Genomic DNA, 19,294 nt, shown 5'->3' with positions numbered 1-19,294 from the left:
GACCTGATTAATAAACTATTCCTGCTGCCATGCCAACTGGATAGATCGAGCTCCTGAAGGAGATTATTACTGTATCATGCATGTTATCAGGTCTAGTTAATGTCAGCATTGGCGCAGCATGCATGCCTTGGCCACATTGACCGACTAACCTCTAACTGACTGACTCTAGTTACCCTACCCTTTTGTTCAGATGATTAACCGTAAATTCTAAACTAATACAATAGGCCGGCCAAGAAGCGTGCTGGGGTCATGATTTGGCACACTAGTCCCTCCCTCATCACGTAGTGGTGGACTGACTGACTGACTGACAAGAAAAGCGGGCTGCAGGGGCCGCGTGCGTGACGTCGCCTGACGCCACCAAATATTCCCTACCCGCGAGGACTGGACAGCACCATGTTTCCGGAAAGCCGCCGCCGCGCTCCCGGCTTTTCTTGCCCGAACCAGCAATCCCACCTGGCACCGCCACGCTGGAATGGAACCGATTGGAATCGGAACCCACCACCCAGCTTCAGCTGATGAGATCTGAAAGACGAGCTCTCACTTCCCAGCTCCCAGTTCAGCATTAGCAATGACTAATGCTGGCGAGTGGTGACACCATCCACCCAACAAGGATACAAGATTGATAAAAATGAGCGGTGGAGCAAGCAGCGGCAGCGCCGCCGAGTTGTTTTGCAGATCGTTTGAGTCTTTTTAGGACGGATCGCCGTCGCCCACGCACGGATGCTGCTGCTGACATGCATGCACACGCATAACACATCTTAAATTAGGAGCATATTTGGTCGCTAGCCACACTTTGCCATACTTAAGGTTAAGCAAGTGTGGCAAAGAATTTGGAAGCGTAAGAGAATCTCGCTACACTTTTAATTTCTATGATATGTGGAGTCCAAAAGAATCTTGTCTAAGCTTGGTTACCAACCAAACACTACCAACTTGGTCAAATTTATCTAAGGTTGGGTGTGGCAAAGTGTGATCAGAAACCAAACATCCATTGGTTGCTCTTTCATCAGCAGCAGCAACAGCTACATACGGCAGTTAGGGTTCTAGCTTGTGGAATACTAACTCGGAGCCTTCTGGGACGACCTAGCTAGCTAAACGGTCGTCGGTCGGTCTAATCCGCCGCGCCATCGTTTTGCTGTTTGGATCGACCTAGCTAAGAACATACGTGTTCTGCTTTCTATTAATTGGTGCCTACTACAGTAGCAAATTAACAACGCCAGTAGCCGGATAAAGGGGCAGCCCCGGCCCGCATGTGAATCCTAGCTAGGCACCACTGGATGATAAACTAGCTAGGTGCAAGAGCTGAACGATGATGGTTGATCAGTGCTCAAGTTGTGCTTGTTTAATATTGCAAGCTCGGAACAAATTCCATTGGTTACAATAATGACTATTATATATTCACAAATAAACAGCGAGTAGCTAGCTAGCAAGGATTCACGTGGTGTCTGATTGGAAGGTTGGCATTCTTTTGGTTTTTGTCCTCCTCTGCATTCAAACTGAAATACCTTACTCTCCATTGCAGCGAGCGATCTCTCGGAAGAAGAGAGAATAGGTCGATTCCGTTTCCTCCCATTTTTGTCTCTCATGGAAATACAGGTCCTAATGAAGAAAATGAATCATATTGGTGTAGCCTCTGCCTGCCTGCCTGTGGGGCACTCCACTCTGGCTCTGAGAGGCTGGCCAGATAGTAGAAGAAGAGTGGTGCGCAAGCAAGAATCTGCATAAAAAGCCCCGTGCATGCAGTCTTCACGACGATCGAGTGTGAATGGATAGGGAGTCCGGATGATCGAGCAGATAAAATAGGGAAGCAAAGTAATCCCGTCCGTGGTCCCGCTAGCCACGAACAAATGATGCTTTAAATTTTGATCACGGAGTATTATTTTGCTCCCATTTTCAGGTTCAACATTTGGAAATGTAAAGGTACATACATCCTCGCAAAGAGAAGGTAACGGTACATGCCTGTAATTGTTTTGAGGAATGGTTTACACTAGAATCTCAGCGTTGAACTCGAACCCTAGATTCCAAGCCCTAACTTCTCATCCGAGATGGAGAAGAAGCTTCTTAACGTGTGTGAAAAGGGGCCAGAAAAAAATACGAGTGCTGACTCTGGACAAAACGCGCTAGCCTTGTTTTTTTTTTCCTTTTTCGTAGTAAAAATCAAACATCGAGTTTTTACCGCGCTCCCCTTTTCACACCCAAAAAAAAAAACACACCGGGACGGCACCGGCAAACGCAGCAAAACCGACCAGGTCTCCGAGCAGAGCCCGCCGGCGGCGACCGCCACAAAGGAAGCGGAATTCACCCGCCGGCCGCCGGCGCACGTCCAGGGAGGAAGAGGCAGCCAGGCGGGCACGCGGCGTTGGGCCAAGGAACGGGACGGAACGGAATGGAAAGGGCAAGTCCCCCTTTTGTTTCGGGGGGAAACGAGAGCCAGCGCGCGCAATCAATCGCTTCGCTCGGCAAGACGTCAACCAACCCAGCCCCAGCCCCAGCCAGTTGTTACGGCGTGTTACTGCCGCCGCCGCCGCCGCCCACTGCCCAGCCACCACGGCCGCCCGCCCGCCTCTCCCCGCCCGACCCCGAGCGAGGGAGAGGAAGCAAATCTACCCCCACACCACCTCACCTCCTCCCTCCCTTCCCTAGCCTTCATCATTCCTTGCTCCCTCCCTCCCTCCCTCGCTCGCCCGCTCGCCCCTCCCCTCCCCTTCACGAGATCCCCATCCCCTCCCTCTTCCTCCCCCATGCCGCCGCACTAGCGGGCGAGCGAGCCACCCCCACCCGGCCACCCCGCCAGCCGCCGCGAGATCCGCCAGGCGCCCGGCGGAATGTCCCACCGCCCGCCGGCGCCAATGCCGGACACCCTCTCCGACGCCTTCGCCGCCGCCGTCCTCCTCTCCTCCACCGACAAGCCCGACACGCTCCCGCCGGGCAGGCTCTCGCCGGTCTCCCCGCTCCCGCACTCCTCCAAGCACCCCACCCCGAGCTCCTCCTCGGGCTCCTCCGGCTCCGTCTCCCGCGCCCCGCCCGCGCACGCCTCGGGCCTCGCCTCGCGGCGGAGCCACTCCGGCGAGATCCCGCTCCCCTCCGACGCGCCCCCGCGCGGGGCGCGCCCGGGCCACCGACGCACCGGCTCCGGGCCCCTCATCTTCACCTCCGGCGCCAGCGCGTGCTCCAGCTCCGCAACCTCCCCGCTCACCAACGCGCTCCCGGCGGGCAACATCTGCCCCTCCGGCCGCCTCGCCAAGCCGCTGCCATCCTCCTGCTCCGCCGCCACACCGCCGCCCCCGCCCCCGCCGCGGGCCGCCCGCCACGACGTCCTCGGCTCCGGCACCGCCAACTACGGCCACGGGAGCATCGTGCGCTCGCGCAGCGGCGGCGCGCCGGCCTCCGAGGACGACGCCATGGTCAGGCGCGCCATGGCGGCCGCCGACCCCGAGGAGGTCAAGAGGGCAGGGAACGAGCAGTACAGGAAGGGCTGCTTCGAGGAGGCCCTCAGGCTCTACGACCGCGCGCTCGCACTCTGCCCCGACAATGCCGCCTGCCGGGGAAACCGCGCCGCCGCGCTCATTGGGCTACGACGCCTCGGGGAGGCCGTCAAGGAGTGCGAGGAGGCGCTCCGGATTGATCCGTCGTACGGCCGCGCGCACCACCGCCTCGCGTCCCTGCATATAAGGTGAGTGGATTGCTTGGGCTGGGTGGGCGGCACAAAGATCGCTTCTCGGATCTGTGGTTTTCGTGCCATTTTCCTTTCCCTTTCGGCATTGTCGGTAAAGTCAGCTTCTTTTACAGCCATGGACCGTGCTTTGCTCTGACGATCTGTCTCAGGCGCTCAGCTAAAGAAAATCACATACTAGAGTGATTTGCCATGATAATGTACCTCCAGTTCGAATCTAAACTTTGCTATTTTTAGTAGAGCTTACACAACGGTCATGGGGCATGTTGGTTCAGGATTGGTTGCTCATGGGGGACTATTTCCACAATAGGCTCAATGCATTTGTGAGTACTAGGCATCCATGTGGATCTGGGTTCATATGATTATTGAACACTGCCTTGTATGTCGCTCCCCATTCCCTTCGTACTTCGAAATTAGTTGCTTTTCTGGTTTCCAGAGAACTTGAAAAAGCTTGTTTGGTACAAAACCACAAATAGTAAGCCTATAGACGGTCAATGCAGTCCTATTTGCTAGTTTTTTTCAACCTGTTTTCCTTGTTTGGTATACTGTTCGTGACCTTTTTTTTCTGCATCCATCATCAATCCTTTGTATCGTTCTCATGAGTTGGACTAATTGATTAAGTGATTCTTGAATTATTCACTCATGCCACTTTTGTTTTTAATCGGATCTTACTGAACTTCAGGCTAGGACACATTGAGGATGCTCTGAAACACCTATCCCTTGCAGCCCCACAGCCTGACCTCCTAGAGTTGCACAAATTGCAAACAGTGGAGAAGCACTTGGGTAGATGCTTGGATGCACGAAAGGCAGGGGACTGGAAGAGTGCGCTAAGAGAAAGTGATGCTGCTATTGCGGCTGGAGCTGACTCCTCTGCTCTGGTTAGATTCTACCCCTCACCTAACTCGATATGGTAGCCATCTCTTGGTTAAAAGGCGTACCGCTTATCTAATTTACATTTTCAGCTCTTGGCTGCTAGAGCAGAAGCCCTTCTGTTGCTCAACCTACTTGATGAGGCTGATCTGGCTATCTCTAGTGCCTCCAAATTGGATTATTCTTCTTCATGCTCCTCAGACACCAAATTTTGTGGGTTCCTCGCCAACGCTTACCTCTTCTATGTACATGCCCAAGTTGACATGGCATTGGGAAGGTAATTCTGCAACTTTACCTGCTTCCCACTACATGCACACAAATAAGTTGACTGGTTAATACGCTCCTATTCTTCCGACTTGACTAACGTGCAAATTCTACGTTACCAAGTTATCATGTCTACGGAACTCATTCTTCCTTTTTTTATATATACATTTTTCCTATTGTAACAAACTGTAGTCAAATAACACTCGGTTGCCTTTGGGCTTAGCTATGAGAGAGAACAGAGAAGCTCGACAACCATACTCAAAAGTATTTTGACTTAGCTGGTACCTGCAGGTCACCTGCTATAGCTTGATATCATATGATTTGAATCTCGTGAACATTTTGCAGGTTTGACCATGCTGTCTCCTCCATAGATAAGGCAAGGATAATAGATCCAGGAAATAGCGAAGTGGTAGCGATGCATAACAAAGTGAAATCTGTGGCTAGAGCACGATCTCTAGGGAACGAGCTCTTCAATTCTGGAAAATTTTCAGAAGCTTGCCTTGCTTATGGTGAAGGGCTCAAACAACACCCTGTGAATAAAGTCCTGTACTGTAATAGGGCAGCTTGTAGATTTAAGCTTGGGCAGTGGGAGAAGTCCATTGAGGACTGCAATGAAGCTCTCAAGATTCATCCCAATTATACCAAGGCTTTGCTCAGGCGAGCAGCATCGTACGGCAAGGTAGCACATTTTTTTCTTAAAACTTTCTATTTTTCCCCTTTTCCTGATTTATAGTTTGGGACTCAAAAACAACTTCATTTATCGCTCTTTTGGTGGTTAGATGGAGCGATGGGTAGAATCTGTGAAGGATTATGAGGTTCTCAGAAAGGAACTTCCGAGTGACACGGAGGTTGCTGAGGCCTATTTCCACGCCCAGGTTGCTCTCAAGTCATCTCGTGGTGAGGAGGTATCCAACATGAAGTTTGGAGGTGAGGTTGAAGCAATTACAGGAATGGAACAATTCCAGATGGCTATATCTTTGCCAGGTTAGTCTTATAATGTTGATTCATGTCTTCTTTTTTGTTGATACTGCGAACAAGCTTCTTAGAAATCTTATATTACCTATAATAACACAAAATGTTAAAAGATCATTTTTCATGTATCCATGGCTCCATGCATAGCTACAATTCACTAAAACATGTATCCATTCCTTTAGTTCTGATAGCAAATAAGAACTTCAACCTATCAAGTAATAACCTTCCATAGAGAGCAGTATCTGATTGAGAGCTTAGCCTTACATTTGATGCTCAACTTATGAACTGCTCACCAACCTGATATTACCAGAATCTAATCGAGCTGATCCCAACCAAAAGTCAGTGAGTTTTGGCTAATCTTTGGCAGATGCAAAAGGGCTGATACATAATAGTGGGTTCAGGATCCTTAACTTATCATTCCTGTTCAGTTTAAATTGAGCGATAGTATTGACGTAGGTGCAGTGCAACTGAACTACACAAGCACCCTCCTCTATTTTATCTTCTGTTTTTATTAGATTTACCTTGGCACAGATAACAGAACCATATTACTAGTTTGTATTGCTACTCAAGAGTCAAGAATAGGCAGTCCCATTTAACTATTTCTGTTAACATGAATTTCAAAATGTTTTGCTTCGCCTACCGCTCATTCCTTGCACATGCAGCCGCTGATGTTGACTTGCACATGAGTAATTATTGAACAGAACAGTAGTACGACAATCTTGACCTTTTCTAATAGGCATGAGGTTGCACCACAGGTTGTCAGTACTTTTTACTGTTTTCTGACGTGCAAGCAATCTTCACATGGCATTTGTTTTCCTGTCATTGTTGTAATGCTGGTTGGAAGTACATAGTTCGGTCACTCTTTTGTCTTTTACTATCTGGTTACTTGCTCTCTATCAGTCTTGTGCTCTAGCTTCTAGCTGTAGTAGTACTTCTTAGCCTTTCTTTGTTTGATGTATTTTATTGGTCTGTTTGAAATTTACAGGTGTTTCAGTCGTCCATTTCATGACGCCTTCAAATCAGCAATGTTGCAAGATTTCCCCATTTGTGAACACACTGTGTACCAGATACCCATCTGTTAATTTCCTCAAGGTAACTAGCACCATACACGGCCATCCACCTCATTGTACCATATCTGGACTACATTAACATGCCATTTTGCTCTTGACTCCAGGTCGACGTGAACGAGAGCCCTGCTGTTGCACGTGCCGAAAATGTGAGGACAATTCCAACATTCAAAATCTACAAAAATGGTATGAGAGTGAAAGAGATGATCTGCCCCAGCCAACAGCTGCTGGAATACTCAGTGAGGCATTATGGGATTTAGGCCATGAAGCCGATGATTTGATGTTTCCTTCCTCCTCCAGCTTCTCTGGAGCAAGCGCAGGCTTAGCTGGAGCAGAACCGGTGAATACTGAAGTTCATCTTGATGAGCGCAAGCATGAAAAGCAAAGAGCAACTTTCCCCGAAATTTTCCACCCCGCACCCCTTACATTTCCACCCATTTCTCCGTTTGTTCATTACCCAATTTATTCATTTAATCTGTCTCGTCCGTACATCATTGTTGCAAAATTCCTTAGAACAAAAACATCGTCTCCTGATTCATCATGTGAAGAACGACTGTAAATTTTTACTTCCATGTTTACCAGACAGCCAAGGAAAGAAAGGTATAGATTGCATTTTGTACTCTCTAAATTCAGTCATGTGATATGGAAGTATAGGGGCCCCATTGTCTTTCACAGTTCTTATCGTGCCTGGTGGAAGCGCTGACATATTGAAATAACCCCAAGTCCCATATTACTAGCATGGAGTTGTCTACGCATTACATCTCTATGACTATTATACTGGACAAATGAACTGTCAGATTAAGTTGTTACTCTGAAGAAATTCCTTTGGTTTCAAGTGCCCTCACCATTCCATCGGATGACCACGTTTGGAGCACAGAATTTTTGGCATATTCTCAAGTTTTCGCATCTTTTTGATGCCGTTCCTGCAATTGCGTTCTCGTTAAAATCATTCCTTCTGCGGTTGTTGACCGTTTAGTTCGTTGTTCTCTGTACTTTTTGCTACGGACACGTGGGCCCGGAGTCCACGAGGCCGACATGTCAACATCGAGGCCTGGCGTGTTGAGGACTGGTTGCATTGGCATTTGCCTCTCGTCCAGATGGGCATGCATTTCTGTCCCATCACCATCTCCATGCCCATATGCGGACTTGCAGTCGTTTCTTGTAGATCTCGGAACAGGGCGCACCTTTAGCTGTTCTATGATGCATGTTGCAAATAATGGAAAGGATGAATTTTCAAAAAGAACAGGGGAGAGAATCGCAAGGGAAAAAAAATGGCATATTGAGGAAAAGGGACTAGAGTGTCAATCCAGTTAATTTAACAAGGACCGACGTGTCATTTAGAGAAGGCAGTAAGGGAGATGACAGTGAATTCTGTGCATATAAACAGTGAAATTCAAAAGTTTGGACTCCCAGGTGCAAAAGTTGCAAGTACAAACGCAGGGGGGATAGCCCTAGAAAATTTAGTCTAGTCAAAATCGCAAGCAAGACTGTAAATGGTTATCCAAGGTGGTGTTCCACATGGTGTGCCACAGATCTTGCAAGACTATCAGCTTCCACCTGCGTAGATGCCTCAGCATACACCCGTACCACATCTTCTGTACCAGATGGCCGCACAAAGCATCGCCCGTGGGCACAGTTGGCTGCAGTGACATCACAATTTGAATATCAAACACACTAACACGAAGCAACTTAAACTTCAACGAATGTGATACAGAACCGTTACACTGCATTCTATTAAGTTGGCGCTTACCAGTCTCCTTATCTATCAATTCTTGCAAACTAGAAGGTTGACTAACTTTTGTCTCCGCTTCTGTTGTCACAATTGAACTTCGATCTATAACTTTCACCTGAAAAATAGTAACAAAGTTAACTAATTGCATTAGGAACACTCGTCTGTCCCATTATCTCAGTAACTAAATTCCCTACCATGAGAAACGAGTAGTTGAATGAAAAAAAAGGAGCCAAATATTTGTAGTATCATCATCTTCAGTGAACACAAGGAAAGTAAAAAGTCACTGAAGACTGGAAGTACGTACCTTCAGCTGTCTACTGGGCAAATCACTATATAGTTCGCACCAATTCTGAAATGACCATCCCTTATACTGCAAAATAGCCTCTACTAAAAGCAAACCACTCAGAGCATCTCCTACTGCCTGATTGATCAGCTGACTAGCAGCCATCAGTCTCATTGCAGCATGATACTGTGCTGAACCTAGGAAGGGCATTAAGATCGACCACATCAAACAAAATGTTAAGAGGGAGCATAAGGAGAAAGAACCGATGGCTAGAGCTTACCATTGGCAGCGTCAGAGGAGAGCTCATTGCTTAATGACTGTAGTTGAGAGAGAAAATCCTCCGAGAATACTATAGTACCATGTCCATTGGCTTCAAAATATATACCAATATCATACTCCAAAGCCTTTTTGTGCAGATATTTCACTCCTGTAGGAGTGAATACCACTTCAAGGCCATGGTTCTTGAGAAATTGGGTTGATGCCCCATTTGCATAAGCTGTCTGAACTATGCCAAGCCTTGCAGGCATTGATTTGTTAACTTGACTACCATTGTTATTGATAATATCTAGCTGCTCTCTGATAAACAGAGCAAACAGAGATAGTATCTTGTCACCATCAACAAGATCAACCTTATTGTCGCTAGCCGATGACATGCGGAAATAGACAAGTCGATCAGCATCGCCATCCAAACTTGCACACCTGAAATGCTAGAAGAGAATGGTAAGTTGACTTAAAAGAAAAAAAAATGATAGACAAGCGTCAAACATGAGTAACAACCGAGTATCTCACCTGACACCAACATCTTCAGGGCTAAACCCATGAGGAGTAACTCGCTCCTTTTGAACAAAGTCTGCACCACACATGTGGTTTAGTATGCCTTCTCCTTCCTTACCTGAATTCCTCACAATAATATCTATGCCTGAAAGCTCAGCCTTTATTTCTTCAAGCTTCACCCCACCAATACCATTTGCTCCATCAACAATTAGTTTCTTGGCAAGCTCATCCCCACCTTTATCTTTTGGCACTAATTCCAACATATGCCTGCTGAAATTTGATGTTAGAATCTCACCATAAATAATAGTCATAACTTGTGAGAGCTAAAGCAGCAGGACAATAACTTGAAAATAACCTGAATGAGTCGATAAGTTGCGTAAAATAATCTGACTCTGAAACCTTGATGCCTTTGTTTTTGCTCCGGACCATCCAATGCAATTGAGGGGTGGTCAAAATTCCCATATCAATTGCGTGTGCGCCAACTATTGCATTTATCCCCTTCAGTTTGAAGAGAAATCCAATTAGACTGAATCTGCAAGGTGATATCAGTATAAATATAGCGAAGAAACAGATCCACATGGCATACCTGCAGTGCGGCATCGAGCAGGTACTCTCCTGTTGGCCTAGTATCTCTGCCAAGCAGCACTTGCGCCGTGTGGTGGCCCCCCAATGGAATTCCCTCGTCCTTGGCAAACTGAAGCACCAGCTGCGGAGAGAAGAAATGGTATTAGCATTCGCATTTTGCATAAAAAAAACAGGCGTTGTTTTGGTTGTTGTTGTTGTTGAATTGATGCCTCAAGTGTGTGGTTGTAGTTCAGGATTTGGATGCTAGCTTGAAGTCCTAGTTTGATTTGTTACTTCGGAAGACAAGCGCTAGTATTTATTTGTGTGAGAGTCAGTTTGTGAAAATAGATCCTGCAGCTTAATTACGTACCTAGTAGAACGAAGGTTAGGAGTCGAAGAGGACGGATTCCTTACCTGCAGGAGGGCATCGGGGTCGGGGGCGTTGGCGAGGGCGTCGGCGAAGGGCTCCCAGTGCTGGGCCATCATGCCTCCGTCGGGGTCGGCGATCTTGACGCCGTTGTCGCCGACGGGGTTGTGGGAGGCGGTGATGACGATCCCGACGGCGGCGCCGGCGAGCTTGACGGAGCGGAGCGCGGCCAGGATGCCGGCGCGGCAGACGGCGGGCGCCATGGTGGCGCCGTCGGCGCGGAAACCCGCCGTGCCATAGGAGAACCTGCAGCCTGCGCCCCCGATCCCATCTCATTCTCTCATACTAGTTGCGTTGCTGAGGCAGCAGAGGGAAGCAGCACCTACCGCTTGGGAGAGGGAAGCGGGACGCGACGTCGAGGAGGCGGCGGCGCTGCTCCCGCTCCTGGTTGGCGGCCATGCTGTCCTCCTCCGCTTCGTTATCGGTCGTTGGCTCGGATCTGACGCGATTTGAACACCACTTGCCGCCGGGGGAGGGGGGGGGGGGGGGGGGTGCGGCGACCGACTCGACTAGAGAAAACGAAGCGGTCTGCCAATTCGTCGGGATCTGATCCGGCTCAGAGATCGGAGGTGCGATCACAGATCAGTTCAGTTCAACCATCCAGGATCGCACAACAACGAAGCTGCATTACTGGTAGAGCTGGAATTCTGAATTCCTCCCTCCGGCTGCTCCTGCTTCCTCATGGACGAATAGGATCTTCAGAAAGTTCAGACTCAGAGTCAGGAATATGCTAGCGAGCTCTTCTCGAATTTCCTTCCGGTGAAGGAGAGGGCTCAACTACAAAAGAGGCATCATCACTGTCACTGGCTCAAAACACAGCTACACCATGTGACCAATTGCATGTTCCAGTATGCTCCAACCCACTGCATCTTCCATATTTCGCAGCGCTTTCGTCAGTCTCCAGTTCGCGACACCATACTTGTCATGTTTCTCTCTTTCTTCGCCATTTGATCGGGGAACAAATCCATGCAGGTCGATCAGAATAGCAGTAGTTGGTAAACAGACCAATGTTTCCAACGCATACCACTCCATCCTCGAGGTGAATGACGAACTCGGGCGACTAGTCTGCTGCGGTGTCTCTTTCACGTTATCTTAGAACATGCTTAGACTCGTCAGGTCTCTTCGGATAATGGACAAGACCCCTTGATACCGACCGATTCTAGTAATGACGTAGTACTTCTAAGTCTCAAGACTCCACAATGATCATTACACAATTTTCATTGCGGGTAAGAAGAATCATTATACATCGATCAAGATCTATTCTTTTCTTCTTCAGGCTTTGCTTCATGCATCGGTTGCGTGCCGGAGAAGACTTGCGGTCGATTGGGTCCCAGCTTCTGACCTCGATGAAGAGACTGCAAATCAGGTTTCCCGAACTCTGTTATACTCGATCTTGCTTTCACCATCACTAGAGGGTGCTGTCGTGATCTAATCCTTACGCTGTCTGAATGTGCTGTTTCAGTCACCCGACCTCCAGGAGAAGGCATGGCGAGCCTACATCACAGAGCATTGTACGTTCAGTGTAACAGTTTCTAAGGCACACCAATCCTCTCAGGGTGCAGATGGAGTCCTGGTTCCAGGAGGCTTTGGTGACGGAGGAGTCGAAGGCAAAATCATTGCTGCCAAGTATGCCAGAGAAAACAACGTTCCATACCTAGGCGTTGGCCTGGCCGCCTGGCCGGCCTCAAGACGCAAACAGTGCGGAGTTTGACGCTGGCTCGAGCCATCCTTGTCTGATCCAAGTGCCTGAGGTAACAGTAGCGCAGCGTTTCTGTGGACTCGCACGCTCCCCGCGTTGCCTTCGTGATGTTAGTATGTTACTGTCTGGATGTGCACTGAAGGGCTCCAAGGTGATGCAGATGTGCGTGGGGTCAAGGAGGCTTTCTTCAGAACAGTGGGGACTGCAAATCTGCTAAACTGTGAGTACCGAGTAACATGCACCTACCCTTGCTCAAACTTAGGCCCTCTCTATCTAGCCTCTACGCTGTAAGTATGATCTTTTATTTTTTGCCTCGACAGCTATGGTGATGTAAATCACACGGACCAACGCCATCGCCATCGGCTGTACGGAATGGAACAGTAGCTTTTCTAAAAGCGAGCTCGAGAGCCTCTCATCTCCCAAGCAAGGACGTGGCCTGCCAGTGCCAGGGCTCTCTTGTTTCCTAGCCCCAGCTAGAAGCCTGCCCACCCGTGCCGTGCTGCCGGCCGGCCTGCGCACGACTAGGACGACGTCGACCCGTACGCGCACGCACGCACACTCGAGTCGAGGTCGCATCCGTCTGATCTGATCTGGCTCTCTTCTGACCGACCGATACTCGCAGCCGCAGAGAAAAAAAGGCCGCGTGCAGGTGCAGAGCGGGCGTGACGCTTCCACTATGTAAAGCTCAGGTTCTGCCGCCGCTAGCTAGAGTCCAGGCCAGCCTCTGCACGGCACGAGTGGCTCTGAGTTTGCCGACGTACGGGCAGCGTGGCCACCACAGCTGCTACACGTTTTTTATTTTATTTTTACTGTTGAGATTCTGATAGGACCAGTGAAAGGCCGGCGGGACAGGTTAGCTACTCCCTCTGCGCTGCACAGCACGCGGCCGCAACATGTACATGCATGCGTGATCGAGTAATGTTAAAGATTTATATATAGGATCGCTAGTTTATGAGTAACTGAATGATGCGATACATTATTGTCTCATCCCTCCAGAAACTAGCCGTATGATTTAATTTGTCAAACCAAACACCCTTTCAATTCATTATCAGGTAGCGTATAAACTTGCATTGGTAATTGTCCATGGAGTTACCCTCCTCCAAATCGCCACTCTTTTTTTTAAAAAAAAGGAAAAAGAAAGAAGGGCAGGGGCGCTGCCAAATCATGTAAGGAGAAGAGAGAGTTCAGGTCTTACAAACTTGCGATTACATTAAAAGAATAAACTGAAGATTGGCCTCCTCCCTAACCAGTTGCAACACGGTCGGTGGCGGAGCCTCCTTTGCTTCAAAAGTTCTTCTGCCAAAGGTTCCAGGCAGTGTACGTGATCGCTGCCGTTTTGGTTCTTCGTTGATCCTTTGGCAGATTTTGCAGTGACTGAATCCACCAATCCTCAATGCTTGTATATTAGTAATAATAAAGAGGTCGACGATGTTATAACTAACTTTCCTTTCCTAGGGGGAGTTAAATTCCACCACGTACATGGATCGCCATTATCCCAGAGCTCGATCAATTAAGTGCCTACTATACATCTCTAGTTTTTGTTTGCAAAATTGAAGCTTTTCTCGCACATAATGTCAAACACCATCTGGTGATGGAATTTAAGAGGAACCCAGTTGAAGGGACAAATTGAACGGCCTCGATCGATCAGTCGCTGTGACCGTACGTTGTTGGTTGGTGCCGAGTTAGACGAGAGATCAAAACCAGGGACGGGTTGGGTAATTGTGGCGTGGACGTGGAGAGGAGAGAGAGAGAGAGAAGGCAGCAGCGAGTCCGACGGGCAGCCAATGGGAACTCGACAGAGCGGGGTGACATGATGGGGCTGAGAGCTACGTGCGGGTGACAAAAAGGACCTTGCCGGGGCCTACCCCCACTCTTCTCTTCCCTCCCATGCACCCACCAATCCACCGTCTCCTCAGCCGTCACTCCTCGTCCTTGCATCTTGCACACAAAGGCCTTGCCTTCCTCGCTCACGGCTGCTCTCTCTGAAACTCTGAATCTCTTCCGCTTTCTACTTTTTTTTTGGACCCCCCAAGACTCTTTCTTTACTGTACGTGCCTGGTAGAACTTGTGGAAAGTTACAAAGAGGCATCCAGCGGCGAGACTAGTCAAAATGGTAGAGAAACAATGCAACCTCCAAGCGGCGAGACTAGTCAAAATGGTAGAGAAACAATGCAACCTCCAACGAGGATGTATGCACCTGGACGCGTTGTACACTTGTTGTTAGTTGGCTGCCATCGTCACCCTCTTGTTGCACACTTGCACACGCAGTAAGTTCCAAGGAAGGTAAAAGAAAAGGAATATCCTGATGTAAACGTACGGCACAGGGAATCACTCGCTCATCGATCAGTAGCGTCTTGGCCGGCCGTCCCGGCTCTATGAAACAGTAGCCGGATCATAGCTTTGGCCATGGAGCTAGAGGCTTTGATGATCTGATGTGTCTGCTAGCTGGTGCCGGATGGATCCCCTAGCCTGCCTAGCCTATCTATCCTCTCCTACTACGCTGCTGCAGTAGCTGTCGTCCTTCCTAGACGAGCTAGCAAACAGCAGCCGGCCGGCCCCTTCCCTTTCCCAAACCGCCAAACGCGTCGTCTCCTCTCCTCGCCTCGGCAGCCACCGCAGGCGGATGGACGCGCGCCGCGCCGGCCGCCCGATTCCAACCCGCCCCGCCCAGCCGGGTGGGGATGGACAGCGCCTGTCCAGTCAGCAGTTCAGCACCGCGCCCGTGCCCCGTCTGCCGCCCCGCTGCTTCCGCACGCCACCAGCTCCATATATAGCGAGCGACCTGCAGCTGCAGCGCAGCCAGAGCTCCTCGCTCATCAGCTCGCTTTCCGGCCCGCTCTATAAGTAGAAGCAGAAGCAAGCTGGTGGTGGTGCAACGTAGGCGAGGCGATTCATTATTGGTGGGCAGGTGATCTGGTCTTGGCCCGGCGGATCGAGGAGGAGGAGGACGACGACGAGGGGAACAAGAGCCAGAGCGAGCCAGAGCCAGGCGAGAGCAGCATGCAGCGTGGGGATCCGCTGGTGGTGGGGCGGGTGATCGGCGACGTGGTGGACCCCTTCGTGCGCCGCGTGCCGCTGCGCGTGGCCTACACCGCGCGGGAGGTCTCCAACGGCTGCGAGCTCCGGCCCTCCGCCATCGCCGAGCAGCCGCGCGTCGAGGTCGGCGGCCCCGACATGCGCACCTTCTACACCCTGGTACGCCGCGCCGGAACTCACTAATCTCCACTAGATCTGTACTAAGTACAGTAGGATCATCATGTATTATTAATTGCAGCAGCTCATGTATGTACTCCGTCCATTGTTCTGAGAGCTCGCGCGCGTGATTTATTTGCATCAGGTGATGGTGGATCCGGACGCGCCAAGCCCCAGCGATCCCAACCTCAGGGAGTACTTGCACTGGTATCTAATCTAATTCTAATTGTATATGTATATCCCTGTTCCGGCCGACCAGCTTCATCAGATCGCCATCGCGCACGCATGCACGAGCTGCTAATGCTCTCAGATAGATCAACCAAACTGATGACACGCCACAACAGTTAAACCGAGGCAGATCGATCGATCTAGCTATAGCTAATTCCATCAGAGCGAGTACGTCCGAGCAAATCCGAAGCTTCGTGCAGGACTCGAATTCTTTGCGCAGATAGAGAGATCTGCTTGCATGTTAAGATCACACCATGTGATCTCTTGTCCTTCTGCATTCCCGTCTCTTTCGTGGGAAGGCACATGGCACGTACTGTCAGGATCTTATCCATGTCCACCTCGTACGGTTGCTCTCCATTCGCTAGTTAGATCAAACATATATTTATTAACCATCCGTTTTTATTTACATATCGTATTAGATTTATTCTAAATCAAACTTGGCTAACTTTAACTAAGTCTATAAAAAAAATATAGCAATAAATGTACTGCCCAACCTATGCACTATCAACATATATTTCATGATGGATTTAATGAAACAAATTTGGTATTGTAAATATTATTATTCTTTTCTATAAATTTGGTCGAAGTTGGCTAAATTTGACTTAGTACAAACCTAATACGAAATACGATGTGTAAATAAAAACAAAGGGAGCAGCGTACGGTTTTGTTGATAACTTTGGAGGATAAATTAATTAGGTGGGACCATTGTAAACACAGTGACGAGGTCATCGCTAAATCGCTAAAATCACAATTTTGATAGGCAAAGGAGCGCGCATGCTCACCCTTATAAACGCAGCACACACACTTAACCCTCTATATATGAACGCTTCCGAGAGATTGGGTCCTAGATCTCCTACCAGCAAAAGCCTTCTGACGATCAGGATCCTGAAAAATATGTTACTACTATACCTTGGAAATTAAATTTTGGCAATTAGCAAAACAACTATCAGCTGCACTACTCCTAGGCATTATATTCACACTTAACCCGATAATAATGACTTATGATTGACCGTACCCTTTTTTCAGTTGAGTGTGAATAAAAATAATGTAGCATCCTCAGATATCCCATGTGCCGCCATTGTGTAGATGTCCAAATATATGTGATCTGAGCCTTTATTTGTGCAGCATGAACTGAACTTAATAGCATTGGACTCTTAAATGCAATATCGAACTCTTAAATCAAATCTAAATACACAAGATTGAGACCTACAGACAATATATAGTTTTATTAATTCGTTGACATCAACTTTTGGTCCCAACAAATTTGTATTCAACTGAACCTAGTGGATACTTTACGTTGTGTGAATGAATTCTTTCTATTTATAAAATTCCAGAGAACTACAAGCTATGCAGCCAAGAAAGTAGATGTATGGAAGAAGGTAGAGTTCCACTACAGCCTTCAGGCTCCGTTGAAAAAAAAGCTTTGATTGGTAAAAACAAGAGCTATAAGAATAAACAGGGAATTATAGAGTTGCTTACTTATGCATTAGCTAGAGGACATTTCTTAAAGAAATAATTACTTTATCTTTGTTCTGCTATTAAGGAGAGCCCTCATCTTACCATTAAATCTAGCAGTACATTTTTTTGCTCGATCATTTTTGCCATCCTGGCCTAATTCCATAAATTACAAGTTTACAACATAAATCTATAGGTAAAGTGATCATTTCTCCACCTAAAGTCTTGTTTCATAGGCGGATTTTTTTTCCATTTTTCATACAATCTGACTTGCAGATAACCAATGGTAGTGAAGAAAATGAAACAGATAAGCTACACCAGGTTAACAGCGTGGCAGAGATGAAAAGTGGAAACTTCCAGGGGTAGGAAGCAAAAGGTCAGGGACTAGTTAATGGGAAATCTAGATGACCTTCCTATAAACTTTGCATCAAGATTTGTAATTTTTTCCCCTTTAGAACAGGTAGCCAAGCAGACGATATGTCTTCAAGTTTCTGTTTTTTTTTCAAACTCATAACCTGCAATGCACTAGCATACGAATTATTTCAAGATACCCCATGCACGCTTCCTTTGGTCTTGACACCACTAGCTAGTTTGAATTCTATCTGTTTGAGACGAAGGGGCAACTGCTAACGATACTAATCACCTGAAACACAAGCCCTTTTTAATCAGTGGGTCAATATCTTCTGTCTCACAACCTGGGTCTGGGAATGCATTTGTGTAACTGCAAAATCATCCATACGTATACTGGTATGCAAAAAAGTATTATGCTTTGTCACATGTACTACTATAGATTGCCTTGCCTTGGACGGTCAGGCCACTTCAAAGTTCAGACACATCAATTTTCAGTTCAGAAAGAAAACCGCCAACTTGACCTTATTCCTCGATGATGATGATATAGTCTTTTATGCACGGAGATGTTCTGAATCGAAATTACTTTGATCTGGTATTGCAGGCTGGTCACTGATATCCCGGCGACGACAGGAGTTTCTTTTGGTATGTTCTACTCGAGATTTTTTTTTTCGTGTTTGACCAACCTGAAAAAGTTCAGACTTCAGATCGATTCAGTCCCTGTTAATCTGAGCATTCATTCATACTTGAACGCACAGGGACTGAGATTGTGTGCTACGAGAGCCCACGGCCGGTGCTCGGAATCCACCGGCTGGTGTTTGTGCTCTTCCAACAGCTCGGCCGGCAGACGGTCTACGCCCCAGGGTGGCGGCAGAACTTCAGCACCCGCGACTACGCTGAGCTCTACAACCTCGGCCCGCCGGTCGCCGCCGTCTACTTCAATTGCCAAAGGGAGTCCGGAACTGGTGGCAGGAGAATGTGAACTCGTCGGGGGGTGAAATATGATTGATGATTGATATGATTGGGTATATTATATACAAAACTGTGACAACATGGAGAAAAATAACTGCGAGATGGACTATATATATATATATTGTCCAATTAGTTGATCAATATGCTAGCCTTCATTTACATTTGGGAGGAGTATGCCATTTAGGTAGAGGTCGGGAATTTTTTCAAGCACTGTTGTATCATCTTGATGTAACGCTACTTGAAATTAATAAATTTTTCTTTTCAAAAAAGAAACATTTGGGAGGAGTATATTTGATAGTTTTGGCAGATTGGCATGGTTATGACTATAAAGCAAGCGAACATGACTAGCAAAAGAGGGTCCAGCCTGATGAGTCAGCATGACTACTCTCCCTCGCCAAAGATGTCTGTCTCCTTATGCTACTGTTTATTTAGATCATCAGTTGAATTGCATATTCTTTTTTTGTGTGTGCGTGCGCGTGCGTGAGTTTGGCGAGGACTTGAAGCGTAGATATGATGTTAAATTCCTAGTACGGGGCTGAAACTTTTAATTTGATAAAGACAGGAAATCTGAAATCCAAATTTTATGACAGTTCTAGATGACTAGCCGAGCTGCTGGATGCAGGGAACATATCAGATGGGCAGAATTGGGTTAGCTCAAATTCATGCATGTTGTTTGCTGTATAACACTACTATGGTGTGACCAAGCAACCCTGATTTGTGTTGATGAGCATATATCCTCAGTACTTATATTATAAGCTGCATCATGGCATAAGAAGT

The 19,294-nt window shown here is 47.9% G+C and overlaps 3 protein-coding genes across 4 annotated transcripts; 2 read left to right on the top strand and 1 right to left on the bottom strand.

The window, feature by feature from the left end:
- Positions 1–2,659: 2,659 nt before the first annotated feature.
- Positions 2,660–7,517, top strand: LOC112891790 (inactive TPR repeat-containing thioredoxin TTL3-like). Its single transcript, XM_025958750.1, has 7 exons — positions 2,660–3,670; positions 4,353–4,548; positions 4,633–4,817; positions 5,150–5,483; positions 5,584–5,788; positions 6,762–6,868; positions 6,951–7,517. The coding sequence occupies exons 1-7, from the start codon at positions 2,823–2,825 to the stop codon at positions 7,101–7,103; spliced, it is 2,028 nt and encodes a 675-aa protein (XP_025814535.1). The 5' UTR covers positions 2,660–2,822; the 3' UTR covers positions 7,104–7,517.
- A 620-nt stretch (positions 7,518–8,137) lies between these two features.
- On the bottom strand, positions 8,138–11,083 carry LOC112893790 (phosphoacetylglucosamine mutase). 2 transcript variants are annotated; one of them, XM_025961284.1, is made up of 9 exons: positions 10,950–11,083; positions 10,611–10,876; positions 10,219–10,338; positions 9,988–10,130; positions 9,648–9,902; positions 9,139–9,557; positions 8,880–9,055; positions 8,594–8,690; positions 8,138–8,483 (listed from the first exon to the last, which is right to left on the bottom strand). In XM_025961284.1, exons 1-9 carry the CDS (start codon positions 11,020–11,022, stop codon positions 8,341–8,343), a joined length of 1,692 nt encoding a protein of 563 aa, XP_025817069.1. In that variant the 5' UTR covers positions 11,023–11,083; the 3' UTR covers positions 8,138–8,340. The 2 variants fall into 2 exon arrangements, with proteins under 2 accessions (XP_025817069.1, XP_025817070.1); XM_025961285.1 differs by having other exon boundaries at positions 9,648–9,899.
- Positions 11,084–14,814: 3,731 nt separating this feature from the next.
- LOC112891379 (protein RICE FLOWERING LOCUS T 1-like) lies at positions 14,815–18,662 on the top strand. The gene is made up of 4 exons (XM_025958221.1): positions 14,815–15,517; positions 15,660–15,721; positions 18,150–18,190; positions 18,304–18,662. Exons 1-4 carry the CDS (start codon positions 15,323–15,325, stop codon positions 18,525–18,527), a joined length of 522 nt encoding a protein of 173 aa, XP_025814006.1. The 5' UTR covers positions 14,815–15,322; the 3' UTR covers positions 18,528–18,662.
- The last annotated feature ends 632 nt before the right edge of the window (positions 18,663–19,294 follow it).

The sequence above is a fragment of the Panicum hallii genome, chromosome 5 (assembly GCF_002211085.1).
Source record: "Panicum hallii strain FIL2 chromosome 5, PHallii_v3.1, whole genome shotgun sequence".
In the NCBI taxonomy this organism is placed as follows: Eukaryota; Viridiplantae; Streptophyta; class Magnoliopsida; order Poales; family Poaceae; genus Panicum; species Panicum hallii.
The sequence above is the reverse complement of the archived record's forward strand: the minus strand, read 5'-3'. Positions and strand labels throughout refer to the sequence as shown.